Source organism: Aethalodelphis obliquidens, unplaced genomic scaffold, assembly GCF_003676395.1.
Source record: "Aethalodelphis obliquidens isolate GAN/ISIS:26980383/991018 unplaced genomic scaffold, ASM367639v1 scaffold36, whole genome shotgun sequence".
Lineage (NCBI taxonomy): Eukaryota > Metazoa > Chordata > Mammalia > Artiodactyla > Delphinidae > Aethalodelphis > Aethalodelphis obliquidens.
The window spans coordinates 6507285-6525084 of record NW_020837980.1 but is presented as its reverse complement, the minus strand read 5'-3'; the positions used below and the strand labels follow the sequence as shown (position 1 = coordinate 6525084).

Genomic DNA, 17800 nt, shown 5'->3' with positions numbered 1-17800 from the left:
CAATTATACTGCTGATTTCCTACTCTAACCATAATAACCACAGAAATTAAGTAATTAGACTAAGGATGAATCCAAAAAATACATTTCTAAAGATGGGAGAAAAAAGACATAGTGATGTGGAGGTTCCTGAATCTTTTAGGGCTTTAAAGGAAACATTTCCTTATGTTAAAAAATAAGTTATAAATCTGGCATTGGAGAGAGAGAGATCTAATATGCTACTCAATCATTTACTCAATAAATATTAATAGAACATCTATAATGGACAAAGCATGGTGGCATACGGTATTTTAGCAAAGACAAAGAGAATATGGTCCCTGACCACAAGACCTTACAATCTAGGAGGGAAGAGAAGACATAAATACAGTTAGCGGTAATACAAAATAGAATGTGACAAGAGATATAAGACAGGAATGCATAATTTATAAATAATATAGGTCAGAAGAAGGAGGGATCTGTGGTGGGCAAATTTATTGAAGAATTATTCATGGAGAAGGTAGCATATGAGCGAAGCCTTGAAGGATAGGTAGAATTATTCAGTATGACTGGGAGAGAAGGAAAGATTATCTATATAAAATTGATTCTCAACAAGGACCTACTAGGTAGCACAGGGAACTCTGCTCAATACTCTGTAATAACCTATATGGGAAAACGATCTGAAAAAGAATAGGTATATGTATAACTAAATCACTTTGCTGTACACCTGAAACTAACACAACATCGTAAATCAGCTGCACTCCAATATAAAATAAAAGTTAAAAAAGAAAATAGAAACTAAAACTGCAAAAAAAAAAAAGAAGAAGAAGGAAGAGGGGGTAAAGAGGACAGGCAGTGCAGGCGGCGCCAATGCCAAATAGGTGAGAAAATGAGCCTTGATGAGAGAAGACCCATAAATGTCATTTACGGAATACTTTTCATATGCTTTTAAAGTTCATTCATTTCCCCATACAATTACCCTATTAGAAGGGACCCTTAGCCCCATTTTCCAGAGGAGGCATCAAGTGAAGTACCCCATGCAAAGTCACACTGCTGGCGAGCGTCAGGGTTATTCAGAAGCACAGGTCTGAGGGCTCCAAAGCTATATCTTTCAGTTCTGATAGCATATAACTTCCCTCCCACCTCCATAACGAGTACTGGTGTGATCCAAGGTAGGAAGAGGCCGGGCCAACGGGGCTTTTTGCCACAGGCTAAAGGGTTTGCATCTTCAGAAAGATTTTGAATATCACTGGGAAAATGTCTGCAGAAACAGTGCATTAAAAATCCTCACTTGGCCGTAATTAGTAGGAGACAGAGACAGATGATGAAAGAAGCAAAGTAACCAAGTGTGGGGTTCACGTAAGAGGTGGCAGAGCCCCAACGATATCAATGCTGAAATGGAAAGGAAAAAGCAGATGCAAAAGATTTTGCAGAGACAGAGTCAGGAGAACCTGAATGCATAAACTGAGAGAGAAAAACACGTTTATCGTGACTCCCAAGTTTTTAACCCAGAGCTAAGAAAATTCACTCTCTGTGGGAAAACAGTTCCATCTTAGATATGATTATTGAGTTTCAATGGCAGTGGGATATCCAAGATCGAAGTCACGACCCACTGCAGCCACGGGAGTGAGTGACAGAGAAGAGAAAGAGCTAACAGCCACCACTAAGCTCTGAAGGGAGTCCTCATTTAAGAGGCCAAAGAGGACCAGAATGAAGTCAGGTAGAGAGTGACTAAGTCAGAATAGAAAAGTGGCAGAGAGAGAGAGAGTGATATCATGAACACCTAGAGAGAGAAAGTCATGGCTGTACCACCTATCAAATTAAAGACAGCTGCAACTGTCCCTCTAACAATAGCAAGAAGCAGACCACAAGTTGTAAATCCATAATTTTTGTTCATTTTCGTAAAAAAAAAAAGTTACTTTTTTATAATGAAATGTCTTTTGATCAATTTTTATTATGTATACCATTGAAGTTATAAAACCATCACATGCGGGTTTGTAGATAATTATATGTTTCTCTTTCGAATGACCAGGCATTTCAGAGCCAACCTATTATGCTGTTAGGTCTAGAAAAGAAAAGAAGGGAAAAATAACCTTTACTGGATGCTTATATGTGCCAGGCATCATTTCTATTTTGATATATATTTATACATGTGTATAGGGTCTGGTATGCATATTCCTCTATTATATATAAATATTGTACATGTATGTATATATATGTGTGATATATGTGTGTGTATATATATAGAGAGAGAGAGAAAGAGAGTGAGAGAGTCATTTTGCATATACTATGGCTGGTACATTTGATAGAGAACTAAACATTGGGATATTTAAAACTACAGCCCTAATATGCATAAGATTCTATGCTAAGGTACAGGTTCTTAAGTACAAAGTTTTTACCTAATTAATTAAAGCCAAAGACTACCGTATAGTTAGGAAATAAGTGTTTACTGCCATCTGGTGGAAGTCCGAACTATCTACAAACAAATAAGCTAGCAGTCTTTAAAAGGGCAATTATAAAATCTTTAACAAAATTATTTTGCACTAGTCCCTCCATCTTGTTTTGGAAAGGATCATCAAAAGTTATTGCTTTAATAATATCCAAAGAAAGAAAATGCAGCAGATCAGAAATTATGATATTTGATTTATCATTCTCTCCATGGCTGTAGAAGAACTATTCACTAAGGCTCCCATATTATCCTATTCAAAATATGATCAGTTTACTTTCTGCCCCACAGACATGGCTGTGAACTCTCCTGAACCAATAAGGTGATACAAGAAAAAGATCTATAGCAAAATGGCACAGAGTGTGCTGACATTAAAAGCAAAACTGTCCTGTATATTAAAAGCAAAAAGACATGACTGTTTACTTTCCCCTCATGTCACCTAATTTCTTGTATGGCCCACAGAAACTGACATTATAGGAAGACAGCCTAATAATACAGTACTGTAATGCAATATCTGATGCAGCCACAAATGTCCTGATTACCTAATTCATAATTAAATACTTCGTTCCACACTTTGTCCATGAGTTTCTAGCACTGCATATTACTCAAAAATAAACCTTGAATTTCCTAAGACAATACTGTTGGAGATATTCAAATTGAATAAGGGTCCATTTCTAAATGTCGGTTCACTTTAGTAACTTAGAGAATAAAATCTAAACAGTGTTATATCACTGTCCTAATTCCTAGATGTTTTCCACAATTCACACACATATACACACACAAAATATGGTGCTATTCTTGAATAGCTTGCAATTTATGTGCTTTGTCTCTATAGTTAGACTACAGAATCTTCATCATACGAATGGTCTAATTTTAGTTAGTTTCCCTTCATTTCTAAGCAAACAATAAGCTTATTACATTTTTCTGAATAACTTAGCCACCCAGTAAGTACTGGTTAAATAGAATATCATGATAAGGAAGTATAAGTAAAAATTTTAGGTGTTTTTTCTCACATATGCTTACACTTAAGGTTGCAGCCCTTTAAACTTACTGTGAGATTTATCGTGGTCTTCTATAGATGTTAATAATGTAAACATTACACAAAACCAGTTATCTCAGATGTTTATGTATGCTGGAAACAATTGCAAAAGAGACGTCCTACTGATGAGTTACTCTAATTCTCCTCTAGATTGCGAATTCTTAAAGAACAAGGACAAAATGTTAGTCATCTTTGTTTTTTCCACAATAACAAAGTAGTGCTTCCACCTAGTAGACTGTCAATAAAAGGTCGTGTAATTTCAGTAGAACGGAGATCAGGGTTTCTCAACATTGGCACTATTGGCATTTGGGGCCAGATAATTCTTTGTTGTGGGGTGTGTCCTGCACATTGTAGGGTGTTTAGCTGCATCCCTAGCCTCTACCCACTAGATGCCAGTAGCCACCTCTCCCCAACAGTGACAATAAAAATGTCTCCAGACATTGCCTAATATCCCCTGGGGACAAGGTCACCCTCAGCTGAGAACCACTGGTACGGATGAAGTAAGTGTAGCATTCAGCCTGGATACTACCATTAATCTTGTTTTTTAACTTCAGACAAAATAAATCACCTCTTTGAGTCTGGGTTTCATTTTCTGTAAAGTGAAATGATTGGATGTGTACCTCATTGTCTCTATGATTCATTCATTAGACTATCTAATATTTACTGAATGTAAATTAAACATCAGACACTGTTCTAGGCACAAGGTAGCCAGTGGTGAGCCTCTCAACTTTTTTCCCCATTAAGTTATCTGACTGACAAAGAAATGTCAGTTCTGGAAAATAAAAATAATAAAAATAAATTTTATAATAATAAACACTACTACATAATTTCTGTCTCCTTCCTCCCAGTGGAAGTGAAGGGACTTAACACTTACTGAATACCTTTTACGTACAAGGTGCTGAAAATTCACAAGATACTCTTTAATTCCAAAAAAATCCCATGTAATATATATTATCACCTTTTTTACACACAAGGGAACTGAAATTCAGAGAGGTTAACTATTTGCTTAAAGGCAGAGAGATTGTGAGCGGTCTACCTGGGACTCTTCTTCCCACTACTCTAGGCCCTCTTTGCCACACTGGCCAATATAAACACCATAAACTCAAAGGCAATTCAAGAATTACATCATCCAATTTACCAGGGGTGCCTCAAGCACATTAAATTAATATTTTAAATTATAAATCGGTGTGCTGAGAGTGGAAAAGACACCACCAAATCCTGCCCTGTGATAGGTCCTTCCCTTTAATATAAAAACAACTCATCCACCTTACTTTTTCTAAAACTACTTCATAAAAGTCTGTCTAATTGGACTCTTACTCTCCTTTTATTAATATTTCTCCCCCTTTGCAGTCATTATACGAAAACTCAGTCGGCACTTCTTTCTGCCTCCTGACTTCCTCATCCCTTTCCCCACCCCCTGCATTCTGGTTTCCATTAAAAATGCTCTCAGTGAAGTCACAGATGACCCCGTTCTTGCCAAATATTGTAAAGACATTTTGTTCCTGACCTTTTAGGTAGCATCCCCCCTCGATGAAACACTTATCTTCCCTTGCCTGGCATCTGTGACTCAGCCCATTTGATTTTCCAGTTGCTTATATGACTTCTCAGGCTGCCAGTCTTTCTAACTTTACTTAATTTTAAGAATATTAAGTTTAATTTAAATAACCAATGTGTGGCTGGTGACTAACTACCACATTGGACAGTGCCACTCTGGAGTGGTCTGCTTTGAACACAAATTATTTAGAACACTGCTCTTTAAGTTACACATAAAATCCATTCTCCTTGGGGCTTCCCTGGTGGCGCAGTGGTTGAGAGTACGCCTGCCGATGCAGGTGACGTGGGTTCGTGCCCTGGTCCGGGAAGATCCCATGTGCCATGGAGCGGCTGGGCCCGTGAGCCATGGCCGCTGGCCCTGCACGTCCGGAGCCTGTGCTCCGCAACGGGAGAGGCCACAACAGTGAGAGGCCCGCAAACCGCAAAAAAAAAAAAAAAAAAAAAATCCATTCTCCTTGGCTTAATATCCAGGGCCAGAAATGTAGGGCAGCTGGTTTTTTTCTGGCCCCAGCACTCCCTTCCCACCTTCTAGCACCACTTCTAACCTCACACACATCTTACGTGTGATACATGAATTAACCATAGGAAATGTAAGGTGCCACATACCTCCTCTTCCTCATTGCCTGAACACGCTTCCCACTCTTCCCCAACTGCCTTACTCGTCCACCAAGCAGCTGCCCTTCCTTGTACCTCCCTGGCCCCCTCTACCAAAGGTGTGTTGCTCTTGAGTGCCTCCCTATCACCAAAAGAATCTTTTGTTTGTTTGTTTGTTTTGTTTTGTTTTGTTTTTTTGGGTTTTTTTTTGCGGTATGCGGGCCTCTCACTGCCGTGGCCTCTCCCGCCGCGGAGCACAGGCTCCGGACGCGCAGGCCCAGCGGCCATGGCTCACGGGCCCAGCCGCTCCGCGGCACGTGGGATCCCCCCAGACCGGGGCACGAACCCGTGTCCCCTGCATCGGCAGGCGGACTCTCAACCACTGCGCCACCAGGGAAGCCCCCAAAAGAATCTTAATCCTAATTTCTAGTCTTTTATAGGACATCTAGTAGACTTTTCTAATTCTTATTTTAGACAAGATTCTCTTACCTTACTGCTTCATTTTTCAAAGGGTTACTTTTCCAAAACAGTTACTTCAAAACATTTATGGTACAAACAGCCCACAAATTGCGAAGCTCTATTTCATTTAGTCAAGCAGACTCATTAAAATTGAGTCCGATATTTACAAAAGTAAGAACAAGCTCTACTTATCATATTATAAAATTAATCATGCCGGCGTCCCTTCTTGGATGCTTACCGTGGTCACACGTGATGCCAAGCACTTCACCTCGTTTCATTCTCTTAATAGTCTTATTATACAAATGTTGCAGTTATCCCCATTTTCCAGAGGAGGAAATGGGAGTTTAGAGAGATTCATTTGCCCAAATATGGCTCCGAATGCCTCCCAGATACAAATCGCGAAATTTTCTTCTTCCCCTTCTCTAAGCTTAGAGAAGCCTGAATAGTTTCTTCATACTCATTCATTCAAAAATTATTTACCAAATGCTTTCGAAGCACCAGGCACTGTCATAGGTGCTGGAAACACAGTGGTGATGTTACCAAAAAAAATAAAATTTACCTAAGTGAGATCGTGGGAAGTACTATAAAGAAAATCATCACAGATTAACACGATGGAGATAGTAATAGGGTTGGGTTCCAGCTTAGACTGGGGTCAGCACGTTTATACAAATTTTTAGTGATACTACAAATTCCAACACCAAATTCTGGTTTAGAATCCCAGAGGAAACTCTAAATTGAAAAACAGAGTTGAGGAGAGTAGAATGAATGGACATTTTCATACATCTGAAAACATATTTTCTATACACTACCATATATAAAATAGATAAACAACAGGATTTACTGTATAGCACAGGGAACTATATTCAATATCTTATAATAATCTATAATGGAAAAGAATTGAAAAAAGAATATAAGTAGATACACATATATATATATATGTATGTATAACTGAATCATTTTGCTGTACACGTGATACTAACACAATATTGTAAATCAACTATACTTCAATTACAAAAAAGATTTAAGAAAAACTAAATTAAAAAAATAAATCAAATATTTTCAAAATTAGTTTTAAACCAGATAACCAAACTTTAATTAAATCATTGCTAAAACGTCTGTACTACTGTATCTACCTACCCTTCATTCTGATTGTCAACATGCATTCAGTGGAGAAAGAAAAGACCCTTCTAAGTTTTTACCATTTTTATTGACAGTTTTAGGACAGTGCAGTATCTCAAGGAAAAAACCCTTTCCTCTCCAATGGTTTGAACAATGAAAGCCACCCACCAGTAAAAGAACAGCCACAGAAGATCAACCAGAAACGATCTAGACTACACCACATCGACTATGCGCTGATCGCGGCTCCAACGCAGACGTTCTGAAAGAGTGAAGCTAAACAGCAAATCTCAGGACGCATCCCACACAGATGCAAATCAGATACCCCCTTAGATGCCCTTAGAGCAAACTAACCACACAGTTCTGTTGTGGTGGCTGCTGCTGTTTTCATTTTCGAGACAAAGATTATTTTAAGGTGTTAACTAATATTTACATTTTGAGAACAACTGACATGCCAATCCAGAACACGACAGGCAGTAATGAAATGTGCATAATAACTGTTGCTTCAAATACAACATCTTCTGTATTGCCTGTTCCACTATTTGAGAATCAGAGATTTAACAGCACTATATCCATTAATCTTACCTCTGCAGCTAAATAGTTCCCGGTTGCAAGATGTTTAAACCTGAACAAGCTATTCCATTGTCCTGCACCTCCACGGCATGGGTCATGATGAACTACCTACAGACAAAAAGAGAAACAAAAATAATGGCTAAAAGGCATGCATGTTCCTGGCCAGCAAATGCCAACAGTTTACATGGGGTGCCCACCTGTTCATGCTAAACTTGTCAGATCTAATGTACGTTTCAGGAGGACAATGTGGCAGAAAAACAAAATTCCCCATAAATGCGTAATTACACAGTTAACTCACTGGGCTTGCATGATTCTCACACCTCACAGCTGCAAATACAGGTGCCTTACTTCAAAAGACATGTTTCCCGGGCCCAAACTGTAAATACTGTGGGGTTTCCCCACATTTGTTATTCATTCATTCAACAGATTATGAATGAATCTGTTGCCTACCATGTGTCAGGTACTCTTCTAGGCAGTAGGGACCGCAGTAATGAATAAGACCAGAGCTTTCAATGAATAAGATTTGGCAAGTGCCAGGAGGAACTAAATAGAGCGCATGATTGGGTACCTAGAGTAGGCTACTTTCTATCGATACTGCAACCAGCATGGGCACTCTGGTGGATAAGAATGAGACAGTCATGCAGAGAGATTGGAAGAGATCATTCCAGGCAGAGAGAACCATAAACGCCAAGGCCTGGAGGTCTGGATTAACTTACTTCCTGGCCCTTTCCATGTGTTGCCTGTTTACTAACACCATGTCCTTTGATACCTGTCCTAGAAACCTGTCTTGCCCCAGATGCTAAGCCACTAGGCTCACTGAGAATGAAAGTGGGTCTGCAACTGTCACTTACGACAGGTGGCTCGGCGTTGTAGCAAAGCTCAGGTTTTCCAGTCCAAAGACGACTGTTTATGAGTCCCAGCTCCACCAGTTACTACGGTATGATCACAGCAAGTAACATCTTCAAGCCTGCTTCTTCATGTACCAAGTGGGTTTAATTCATAGGATTGTTGTGAAGATTAAATATCATAACACATATTAGAGTGCTCAGATAAGTTCCCACTATTCTCCAACAGATTAATACTCTTTGCCTCCATCTCGTTCATACTGTTTGCCTCCAACCCCAGCATCAAATTCTGGGTGCTAACGTACAGGACTTTCTAATGCCTTTTGCTAGACTCCAGCTCCTATGTCTTCTGCTACTCCAAAAGCTTAATGAGGTAATGATGAAAATACTTCAAAGTGAGTGAAGTCTTACAAAAATGCTCCCCCTGTAGCCAAACACCTGCCCATCCTTCAAAGCTCAGTTCTCAACATCGACCTTCTACCACCAATCCTTTGCTAATCCCACCAGCTACTGTGACCTTGTCAACGTTTGAACTCTTACCCCTTTGCGAGAGGCATAGATATCTTTAAAACTCTGATCATATCTAGTGGTTGTCTCACATACACACATACGCACACACACCTTTTGTATACCACTGCGAGAGGTTAACAAGTAACTTGAAGCTCACCATGAATCACAGACTAAGAACTCCTGTCCTATACACTAGCGGGTCTAGCAACAGTAGCACAGCTCCCTAGGGGACAATTTGCAGATAGGGAAGGGAGGGTGTTTTCATTTATGGACAATTTGCAGATAGGGAAGGGAGGGTGTTTTCATTTATCACAATGATTTTGGAGGGATGCTAGTGGCATGAATGGGCAGTAGCCAAGACATTAAATATCCTGCAATTCACAGGAGAGTTCAGCATAGGCTAGAGATTGTGTACGACACTCGGGAGCATCCCTGCCCTTCAAAGTGCTCCCCTGTAGCACAGGGGTGGGAAGCAGAGGAAAGCGAAAGAGAGGATCCTCTTAGGGCTCCAGTAAAGGTGGTGGCAGCTGTCTTGTGCAGGCTCCCACAGGGAGGAGTGGCTTCTGGCACTGCCAGATCTTCAGATAAGACCACATTCCCCGCCCCACTTTCTCCCACCCAGTCCTTCCAACAACGTTGAAACCTAACTTCCTGTATTAAATACCTCTCTGCTTGAAACACCTGATGCTCAGGCTTCCTGACTGAAGCCTGGCTGATGCAGCACACAATACAGAAACGTCCATAGCACTGCAGAAATAAACCTACCACAAATATAAACTGGTAATGCTTTAACGTGAAATCATACTAGAAAGCTTTTACATCAAGTTATATGAAAAGGCGAATAATTTTAGAGAAATCCACTATGGAGAAGGAAGCTTACATGAATCCAAGACATTGTCTCAAAATTACTGAATAATCTATTCACTCTCTCCATTCGGACTGCTCAATGGGACGCAGCATTTCCAACCACACATTTTGTTGGAAAGGATTTCAGTGCAGAGGTGCAATTACAGCAAAAGCTATAAAACTAATGGTAAATATGTAAGAGGAGAGATTCAAAACTCCTTTTAACAGACTTAGAACCAAACATTAAATAGACAGAGACACGTGAAATGCAGGGAACTCACTGTGTAGGGAAGTTGCTATCTGACTTTTTCATCACTGTATTTTGCTAATAAAGTTTTAAAATAATATTTCACATTATTGCTATCCCTATATTTTGAAAATTTTGGAAGCACAGTGATAAGGAAATGTGTATTTTAATTATGTATTTATCTTCTAGTTGCCTGTTATCTTTCTCTTACCCTGATAAGAGAAGTTGTGGGGTAGGCTTCTGGGAAGAATATCATGTAGTTTGGGTGGTGGCTGTTTTCCCCAGACCTTCTCAATTCCCTTCACTTATTGAAGGATATGGTCTCCAAATATACTGAAGGATATGGTCTCTTCTGAATGCTAGAGACTGAAAGTATGCCTCAACATGAGTGGGGTTTCAAGATAAAAGCTATGCTTTTGTGCTATTTCATCTCTATTCTAAACCATGTCATAACTTAGAGAATTATTTTGACACTTCATTTATAATTAAGGCTCAGCTCATTTGCATAAACATGATACTTCCTCACTTTCTCTGTTTCAATAGTTTGGAATTTGCCTCATTATCCCTGTTTCAATTATAGCGATTTTTTCTTAAATCACGTACAAATAAGTCTATTCTGTTATTACTTCACCTAATACTAGATATTATGCGATGGCACATATCTACCTCTGCTCTTTCATTTTCCTGAACTTGTACAGAATGTCTTCTGATCCTCTTCTTCTACTTCTCTCAAATCCAAATGTATCCATCCAAGATAGATATAAATATTTTGTCTTCTAAAGTAGGTACTTACATGTTGAAATACCTATTGTTTTATATAAATTATTTTTCTTTTGTTTCTCCTTTATATTAGAATTTGGGCATTTTATTAACTTTTAATCATGAGACTATAAAATAATATTAAATATGACTTTCATTTTCATACATAAAGGAAGGATAACAAAATATATGCTGTAAAAGAGGTGTGATGAATTTGAAATGGTTGAGAACCACTGCTGTAGGGTCTGGATTTCCATTAAATCAAGATGGAACTTATCGGGGCTTCCCTGGTGGCGCAGTGGTTGGGAGGACGCCTGCCGATGCAGGGGACGCGGGTTCGTGCCGCGGTCTGGGAGGATCCCACATGCTGCGGAGCGGCTGGGCCCGTGAGCCATGGCCGCTGAGCCTGCGCATCTGGAGGCTGTGCTCCGCAACGGGAGAGGCCACAGCAGTGAGAGGCCCGCATACCGCAAAACAAACAAACAAAAAAAATCAAGATGGAACTTATCAGGTTGTTTGCAGTTAACTACGTATATCTTATCTATTCCATGGTACAGAAAGGTCTTTTAAAGAAAAATCCATACCTTACATTTTCTTAATTACTCTATCATATTGGCACACTTAAGCAAATACCTCTTAAAGGACGATGAATTCTTAACTATGGGTCTCCTCGCTCCAATAGAAACGGCATCCCCAGAAGACACAGAGGTTCTTTTCAGTGACTGTGCCCTTCAGATCCTCACTTACAGTGAGTCCTCCTCACTCCATTTCAACCCCAGTGCCATTAGAGGCACAAGGCCTATAGTCTGACCGGTCTTGACAACACTTCACGATGGAATTTTAAAAGGCTAAATCATATATATGCCCTTATTAAATGACAGAGAGAGAGAGATGCCCCTGAGAAGATAGATAAAGGAAGTAGCAACATTTCAAACTGGTCACAGCAGTAAAGAGGTACAAGTGGCTTCACCAAAATTACCGTTTTATGGGTCTATCACAAATGACGCTTATAACAATAAACCAGCCAGCCTAGTGACCTTGTCTTATTGATATAAGTATTTATTAAAAGCCAGAAAATATTTACATACCTCTATTTCCCAGAGTGCTTTCGAACTGGTAGCAGAAGTGGCTGATTGACGCAAAGTTGTACGAAGGAAAATGTGCTGTTTTTTCTCATATTCATCACAAGTCAGAAACTTCTCTTGTTCCGCATGAAACAACCGAACAACATCACCCTAGAAAAACAGTTCAAGAAAACTATATTTCCAACAAAAGTTTGAACAAATAGACATAAGAAGTGGGTGTCTCTCTATAGTTTTGATGCTCTGGGACTTCTGCTAACACTTGGTTTTTAATGAGTATGCATAAATATACGTTTCCAAATACAGGAGGGAAAACCCAATGTGAGTTTTAAGGTTTATAGTCACATTCTAAACTTCAAACCTCAGTGAATACACAGGTTTTGCATCTAGAAGCTCAGTAAGACTACCTTCAATTCTTCCAGTAAATGTCTAGGTAGCGCATACTTACCCCTTTTAGTACATCCTCTCGATAGGAACTATATTTCATGAATAGAGTGATTTTCCAGCTAGTGTTGCAATTAACAGCATTCACCTATTAATGAAGACACATTCAGTTATAAGACTGCAGGTTCAACTTTATACCAGAAATTATTACTTCAACTAGTAGAAGGAGCAGACAGAACAACTTTGGTATGTATGTCAAAAAATATCTTCAAAGGACCATCTGAAATCTACGTGTACCTCAGGAGTAGTAACTAGCATAACTGGGCTTATGCTTATGAAAACAATGGAACTATGGGACTTTTTTTTCCCTCTCATGAGAAAATCAACAAATTCATTTCCTTTCCTCCTGAACTTACCTCTTTACACCCTGGATTATCGAGAAGCTCTATGTTGCTGGCATGTAGCGGCTGTCCTGCATTCACGGGCATCAAAACAACTTTATCTCCAACAACAATCTGGGAATCAGAAATAAGTTGCAATTGAGACAGTGCATGGGTCTGTGGTGCTATACCTGAAGCTAAAACTAACTGCACAGAAGTCCTCGTCATTGACCTAACATTTGACCCATTTATCCTTCATATAAATTTTAATTCTTTTTCTCTTCGAGGTAAAATATCTTCTGATAAATGATTATATAATCATGTCTGATTATGAATCAGTCTGGATTCATAAAGCTGGTATAGATACTTTTTTTTTTTTTTGGCCACATCGCACAGCATGCAGGATCTTAGTTCCCCGACCAGGGATCGAACCCACAACCCTTGCAGTGGAAGCGTGGAGTCTTAACCACTGGACTGCCAGGGAAGTCCCTAGATCCTTTTCTTATTGGTCTCCTATTTCAGTTAGAGCTTTCTTAATGTCAATAAATAGGTCAGCATCCCTCCACACCAGGTCTGATGCCATGTATACAGGAGATACAAAGAGTGAATGCACCCACCACAAATAAACCAATCTGCCTAAATATTAGAATCACTTCAAGTGCAAGTAGGAAATCTTATACATTTGTATTATCTCCAGAATTAAAAACAAATCTATTATATTTGATCTTCCCTATAGTCTCAGAAGTTTATTAAACATTCTAATGTCATCTGGATTCAGAGAATGCAGAATCCAGTATGACCTTGTAGGAATACATTTACACTTTGGGCCTTGGGCAAATGGTTCACTTTTGTCTTAAACATCCAACACTAATATTGCTCCTTAAACCTGGTGCTCATTTTTTTATCTCACTTTTTTTATTGGAGTACAGGTGCTTTACAATGTTGTGTTAGTCACTGCTGTATAATGAAGTACATCAGCTATATGTATACATATATCCCCTCCTTCTTGGACCTCCCTCCCTCCACCCCCCATCTCACCCATCTAGGTTATCACAGAGCACCGAGCTGAGCTCCCTGTGCTATATAGCAGGTTCCCACTAGCTATCTATTTTACACATGGTAGTGTGTTTATGTCAAACCTAATCTCACAATTCACCCCACCCTCCCCTTCCCCCCACTGTGTGTACATGTCCATGCTTTACATCTGCATCTTTATTCCTGCCCTGCAAATAGGTTCGTGCTCATTTTTAGATAAAAACTAAAATCAGTTATGGGAAAAGTGCTCTAAAGAAGTAAGTCTAAGTTGATTTTTTATTTATGCTATCATTAACAATGTCTGCTTAATCTTCAAGTATTTTTATTCATATCTCAAATTGTGGGGAAATGAAGTTGTGCTTTCTTAATGATAATAACGAACAGTTATTTTATAGTTATTCAAGCTACTTTTGTTGTTAGGTTCTGCTAGAAGACTTATTACTGTAGTTACCTACACTCTCCTTCAGAGAATTGCTCACCACCATCTCAGAAATGAAAACCAACACCTTCCCTCTGCATATTTCATATCAACTGAATATTAGAATAGATTAGTAGACAACTGAAAAACAAATTAGGACTCAGACAGTAAAAACAGACAGGACTTCTTCTCCCTGGATCTGAACCTAGACCAAGATTTTAAGGAACACAATTTCACACTTTTAATATAAATTAACCTTTAATAAATTATACACAGGAGTCTACATTCACCTATAGTACTGTTGGCACAAACTATATCTGAAGATTCAAATGTGATAGAGAAGCCTCAAGCTCATTAATGGAGCAACAGAAGGTTATTCTTTAGTTTGCAGGAACAGCTTCTGTTATTTACAGGACTGGTCTCTATCACCATCCTGCCTTTCAAGTCCATAATCAGGCAGATGCTGTGACTCAAAATATCCATCACAGAAACTCTTTATATGTCCAGATAAGGAAAAATCATAAAGAAACTGTGTTGAGTGAGAGGATGAGGGGGCAGAACTGGCCTATATTTGTATAAAAAAGGGAAAGAGAGTAGGAGTGTACACATAAGAAATTCTCCCAGTGGTTAACTGTAAAAGAGAGAACTGGGAATTGAGGACATGAAAAAAAGATAAGAGAGAGACTTTTCCCGATATATCTTTATATTGTTTTCTATCTTTCAACCATGAATTGTTGCCTGTTCTAAACCATTAAATTATACACAAAAAATAAAAGTCAACATGACATAGACATATTTTCAACATCCCCTCGAAAAACAAAAACATGTGTTATTGCACATGACACCAAGGCAAGTCTCAGAACCATGTAGAAGCCTGAGTAGTCTTCCATACCATAAACACTGGGACTCCATACCACGTTCTGCCAGGGCTATATCTGGTCTTCCAATTTCTTAAAGAACAATTCGATTTGGTTCACTGTCATTCTTATCTGTACCATACAAATATTAGCCAGTAAGTTGCTAAATGTAATGACATATTTTAGCTATTTCTTTCCAATTAAAAGAATACTTTTGATTGCACCTATATTCACTGCTCTAAGTCTTACTGTTTATTATAACTGTCTGTATGCTTTGGGCCAATCCCAAAGTTAGTTTTACCTCAAAACACCACCTGTAAAGTCTTATATAATTTTAAGAGACTAACCATATAGCCAAAATGTCACCAACTCCAAGGATTCATAAGAATGGTATTCATAAGGAGAATCTAGCATTAATTCACTAATTTCCAGGTCCTAGGTCTTGTTCTTGACAACAGTTACTTTGACTACTCACGCTGAATAAAACTTACAAATGAAATGGACAAGATGCTAATCATAAGATATAAAAAGAACGGTAAGAAGTGCCAGGAATAACACAAAAGTGTGTCATAAATAGTCTCTATTTTCAGGGAATTCACATCTACTTAGATAACTTGGTAAATATGGAACTTGGTAATATTTTCAGACGAGTACAGGCATGGAGCCTGATCCACTGATAGGGTCAGATGCCTTCTGAGAAGTCACATATTTAAAGCAGAACTTGAATTTTCTGCCATATCACATTCACCCTAGTGCACAAACATTTAAAAAAACTGCAATTCCAAAAGCACGTCTGTTGATTCTACGTTAACAGCCATGTAAGATTCACGGTGGGATTTTACCGAAAATGAAGAGCAATGTAATGCCACTGGCAGCTACCCTTCTTTTGAAGTGGCACCTGATGTGGTGAAAAGAACACTGCAATAGAAATCAAAACACCAGGGATCGAGTCCACCTTCACCAGAATTCCAAGGGGTCTAGTTTTGCAAAACAGCAAAATCTACTTGCTATTTAAGGAGACTCTTTCCCTAAGGGTTGGTTTTTTTTCTTGATTGAAAGAATATCTGGCCTTTTCTCCCCTTTAAAATCTACCACCAATGTAAAGAACTAAGGCCTTCTTAGATCAAAGTTTTAAATGAAAAATTAACTACTCAATCATGGGAAGATAAATGAAAATGAAATATTTATGAACTCTGCTCAAGGCTGTCCCCAGTGACTTTCTAACTGAGCAACAGCAAGTGAGGACTTCTATACAGCTGAGGGATCCATGAATCTATTTTCCCCCAAAACTATCCACCCCGAAATTCTATAAGATAAATGACAAAGGTGTCCCTAAACAGTAGAAACAACTGATTTTGGAGGATACGAGCATTTTTCTCCCCAGACCCTCATCAGCCTCATTCTTACATTTCATTTTGGTCACTGAACATCTGTGGATACTTATAACCTAAATCGCAACTTAACTAATTGCTAAATAGTGAAATAGAAATTTTAAAGTCCTTTAAACCTTGCAATTTCCTCCTCTAAGTTTAATATGTTTTTAAAGAAAATCAACAGTAATTAAGCCACTTGTTATGAAATAACAGTGTTTCCAATTGCCTTCAATAAAATACAGTAGGCTTATATTTTAGAAAAATGCTACCTATTCCTGGCAAAGAAAATGACCATTACGATACAATTATTTACATGGCAAATATAGGGCTGTGGATATGCTTATGTTTTCACAGCAACTTTAACCACACATAAAAGCTACACAGTGGCGAGCAAAAACAGTGAGCTATTTCAGCAAAAAGCAGTGCGTACGGTTGCTTTAGCCATGCTTTATAGAGTACATCTATATAAGGAGGATCTCTACATCGCACTTAACAATTACATTGTCCATTTTAACCAAGATGGAATGTTTGGGTGGTAGGTTGTTCCCCACCCCACAACCCAATACAACTAATTATTTGAAATAGTTCATTACATTCAACTCTCTTTGAGCCTGTAAAGGCATTTGGGAGCAGGGAAAGGAATAGATAGAATGAAAAACTAGACAGAATTAATTAATAAAATCCACAGCTAGGCTCAGGCCCCAATTTATCCAATCATTTCATCACATTCCTTTAGAGCTTGAGTTCAGGTTTTATTTGTTTTGACGTTTTGTTTTGAAATTCACTGACCACCTGCCAACAGGGACCGTACTCAGTGGGAGTGAGGCGGGGGGCCCCGCTGGAGAAGGGAACGAGCATTACAAAACAGGGCACCCAAACACACAGGTTGTTCATAAACTGCATAACCAGTCACTGAATAATTGAGAGTTGATTGTAATTAACTACCTACTGAAATTAAAATATGTCATGCTCACAGCATACATCACTTGATGCCAAAAGGAAAAAAAAAAAAGAGAGAACTTATTTTTAAGAAATCCAACACAAGATTTAAAGTGCATTACATTTCTACATGCCATGCTTCTCCCAAACCTTACCTAAGGAGGATATCATCAGATAACTTATTAACCAAATTAAACCATGAAGCTTGCATCCTGTAGAATTGAATTTGGACTTCAAAATTCACTGGAAAAAATAGATTCACTATAACAGAAGACATTTCTAAGACAAGAAACAGCCAATACATTTTAATGATTTTTTTGGGGGGGGTGGTACGCGGGCCTCTCACTGTCGTGGCCTCTCCCGTTGCGGAG

The 17800-nt window shown here is 38.7% G+C and overlaps 1 protein-coding gene across 4 annotated transcripts in view; it reads right to left on the bottom strand.

Moving 5' to 3' along the window:
• The window catches only part of ITPR2 (inositol 1,4,5-trisphosphate receptor type 2), a 526334-nt gene that overhangs the window by 400118 nt on the left and 108416 nt on the right, over positions 1–17800 (bottom strand). For all 4 annotated transcript variants that reach the window (XM_027129402.1, XM_027129406.1, XM_027129405.1 and 1 more), the window contains exons 6-9: positions 12844–12942; positions 12492–12575; positions 12050–12196; positions 7767–7862 (exon numbers count right to left, since the gene is read on the bottom strand). In XM_027129402.1, the coding sequence (XP_026985203.1) occupies positions 7767–7862; positions 12050–12196; positions 12492–12575; positions 12844–12942 (426 nt within the window). The remainder of the gene's footprint in view (positions 1–7766; positions 7863–12049; positions 12197–12491; positions 12576–12843; positions 12943–17800) is intronic.